At 43.0% G+C, this 3,325-nt stretch overlaps 1 protein-coding gene across 1 annotated transcript; it reads left to right on the top strand.

The window, feature by feature from the left end:
* On the top strand, nucleotides 1-2,571 carry LOC123087051 (uncharacterized). The gene is made up of 3 exons (XM_044508953.1): nucleotides 1-320; nucleotides 1,068-1,180; nucleotides 2,189-2,571. Exons 1-3 carry the CDS (start codon nucleotides 257-259, stop codon nucleotides 2,264-2,266), a joined length of 255 nt encoding a protein of 84 aa, XP_044364888.1. The 5' UTR covers nucleotides 1-256; the 3' UTR covers nucleotides 2,267-2,571.
* The last annotated feature ends 754 nt before the right edge of the window (nucleotides 2,572-3,325 follow it).

The raw sequence follows: 3,325 nt of genomic DNA, 5'->3' as shown, positions 1-3,325 counted from the left end.
GCTCGAGCCGTCTCTACTTCGTGCGTCTTCCGGTCACTCCCGACTCCGGTGCGGTGAGCCCCTCGCCGCCCGCCGGCGATCTCCGTATACGAGAGGAAACAAATAGCCAGCCGGCAACTCTCCCGCACTCCGGCTCGGTAGCCTTTCCCTTTCCCCGTTCGGTTGGTCCAAGCGCTCGCGCTCCTGGCTAGCTGGTTGGCTGGATCTAGCCGGCCAGAACCCTAACCTAACCCGGCGGGTCTCCAATCCTGTCCGCATGGAGCCGGCCGCCAACGGCGACAAGCCCTCCGACGAGCAGCAGCAGTTCGATCCCAGCCGGAGTAAGGGCCTCTCTTCTCGTCTCAATCTGCCAATTATGCTGTGCTGCTTTGTTCGTGCTTGATCTGGGTTGGGCTGGGTTGGTTTCAGCCCTGTCTAGGGAATCTTGGCTACTGTATTGATTATTAGTAGTAGCTATCTATTTATTTATCGGTTACTGCACACAATCTGTTTGATTCGTGGGAAATTCACAACTACGAATTGGCAGGAGGGGAGGTTGGGAATATAATTCTTATCAACATGTTTGTACCTCATATGGCTCTGTCCAATTGCAGTAATAACCGAGAACACGCATGCGGTGAATGGATACTGATGCCTTTGGATGGAATCCATGACCGCCATTAGGAACTCATGCTGAACCGTTTGTTTTTCCACGCAAGCGATTTGATTAGCACAAGCTTCCATGTGCTATCTCAGTCATCGTCGCGAAGCTTCACATATTTAATTAGCGCACAATTCATCTGCATAAACTTTCAGGATGTGCATTCACCGGCTGTTTTGGTACCAACATTAAGTTTAGAAGCTTGTTAAATAAATTTTGCTGCGCTATATTACAGTACTGTGGCATTCTATTTAGGACACCATCTTTAGGATGTCCTCGAACCGAATACTCTGTCTTTTCTATTATGAACTGTTTGGAAGATCTAGCTTTTCCTTCTCATTTGCCAAGTGTTGCTATTTGAAAGTATGGCAAGTTCTGTTAACTCTTTTATCGCATTCTGACACATAATTTTATCAATGATTTCAAGTGATTGGCGTCATCAAAAGGAAGGCCTTGATTAAAGACCTAGCCGCTGCTTACCACGCTGAGTGTGTAGCATGTTGTAAAGAGCTTCTGGAACTCCAGAGGAAGTGGGAGGAGGTCTGTATCCTGTTGTTCTCCAACATTTCCAGATTTAGTCCTTCTTCTGGCTCTCTATATCACTTTAGTAGTTAGTACTGCAATTTTGTTCATTTTTTACCTGTCAATCGGAACATTACTTGCAGCCTGTAGCATTGTTGAAAATTATATTAGTGATGCATATTGTGCTCCATTAGCAACTGGTACTCTTTACACTTAGATCATGACTGCTAAAAGTTTTTTCTTGTCACTTGTCAGATCTCACTTTTACATTAAGTCCATAAGGCTGGAACTGTTGCAGATTCTTAGTCCAATTCATTGAGCTGTGAAACAAATGCAAATGTTTTCTAGGGAAGGAAACTTTTTAAGATTTTTAGTCCATAAGGCTGGAACTTTTGCAAATCCTGAGTTGAAGTCATGACTGTCAAATATGATTGGAGTTCAGCACTCACTGTTGCATGTTTTAGATTTTATCATTAAGAGAATTTTCTCTGTGAAAAAGGTTCCTGTTATCAACATTAATAATTCATCAGTACATATACTTGCTAGCTTGTTCTCTAGTACCTCCAGCATCTTTGGGGCCACTCTGTATTTGTTTTTTGTGCTAGCAGTTTCTCCCTTCTTACTCCAGTAGTTTTCGTTGTTATTCCCGTTCTTTGTTGGAACAGTTCAGCTTTCTGCAATTCGTGTCATAGTGCTACTTATCAAAGTCATCAAAATGCAACCGTCTTTCTGGGGCTACTTGTATTTGTTGTTTGTGCCAGCAGTTTCTCACTTGTTACTCCAGTAGTTTTCGTTATAATTATCATTATTTGTTGGAATAGTTTCCACCTTTCTGCGTGTCGCAGTGCTACTTACAAAAGTCGTTAAAATCCACCATCTTTCAGGGGCTGTATGCCTTGGTCTACACTAAAATTGAGCACACGGTTTTTGTTCTGCACTTCCTATCCTGTCAACAATTTCTTGAGATAACTGATCTCTGATGCGGTCCATTTTCCTGGGGTTTTTTTTCCCCGGTCGGTTTTGCAGGAGCAATGTGTCGAAGCTAAGATGCCCGAAGTGCCAAAACCATCTTCGACGAAGCCTTCTAAGCGCAGGAAGAGGTAGATCTACCAGGGGATTAATCGATGCTGCAGTTTACTTCAGTGGGGGAAATGGGAAGAGAAAAGAAAAGACTCATGTAAACATAGTTGACCTCCTGATACACAGGAAGGCGTGGTGAAAAACTCTACTGAGATTCGTGGTCTTCAAAATGTGGCACGAGCTAGTAAAAAAGTTTCGAGTAATGTGTGTGTACTGGTGTGGTCAATCACCATGTGAACTTGTGAAGTGAAGCAACCTACTATCACGGCTTGCTGCTGTCTTGCCCTCTGGGTAAAAAACTTATCCCGGCTTGCTGGTCGGTTCGGCTATGATGGCGTCCTTGGACATCGCAATTTTCTACTAGTACTCCTACTCTAAGGGCTTGATTAGATGAAATTAAGGGGAGTTCTTTTGAACGGCTTAAAAAATAAACCATCTCTTCCGAGCTCTTTTCATAAGCCGACTCTTATATTCATTGAGGCTTCTAAACTCGTTCGTCGATGTACATATGTCTGGCGGTGCCTTCAATGGCAGACAGGTTAAGGCCTCCTTTGGTTTACAGGAATTTCATAGGAATTCTAGAGGATAGGATTTTTATAGGATTTTTTTCTTTTAGAGCCCTTTGATTCATAGGAATGGATTCCTATTCCTACATAGGATTGGTTCCTATCCTCCATATTTCATAGGAAAATAAAAAAGAGCCTATTCCTACTCATAGGATTTGAGATGTATGTCATCTCATTTCCTACAAGATTCCTATTCCTATGATAATCCTATTCTATAAACCAAAAGAGGCATAAATGAGTTCCTTCCATCAATCATCTACGGTGTGCACGTCGGCGAGCTTCTTGAACTGCAGCAAGGACATCGCTTGGATATACAGTGGCAAATCCGGATGATATACGGATGGACCATTGCGACACCAATTATACACGAAGTATATGTATATATATGTGTAGGAACAAGACAAGTAGACAACTAAGACAGATCAATGTGACAGTGAGTGGTCACTAGATAAGATGGTTAGGCAGGGTAGCAGCCACAGTTCACAAAATGAGGGCTGGACTAGCTTGTTTTGTCCTC

Source organism: Triticum aestivum, chromosome 4A (genome assembly GCF_018294505.1).
Source record: "Triticum aestivum cultivar Chinese Spring chromosome 4A, IWGSC CS RefSeq v2.1, whole genome shotgun sequence".
Classification (NCBI taxonomy): Eukaryota; Viridiplantae; Streptophyta; class Magnoliopsida; order Poales; family Poaceae; genus Triticum; species Triticum aestivum.
The sequence above is the reverse complement of the archived record's forward strand: the minus strand, read 5'-3'. Positions and strand labels throughout refer to the sequence as shown.

What these genes read in the sequence shown, in the direction of transcription:
- LOC123087051 (XM_044508953.1), top strand. Translation starts at nt 257, where the DNA reads ATGGAGCCGGCCGCCAACGGCGACAAGCCCTCCGACGAGCAGCAGCAG. An exon ending in GCAGTTCGATCCCAGCCGGA is followed by an intron (nt 321 to 1,067) that starts GTAAGGGCCTCT and finishes AATGATTTCAAG; the next exon opens with TGATTGGCGTCATCAAAAGG. An exon ending in TCCAGAGGAAGTGGGAGGAG is followed by an intron (nt 1,181 to 2,188) that starts GTCTGTATCCTG and finishes TCGGTTTTGCAG; the next exon opens with GAGCAATGTGTCGAAGCTAA.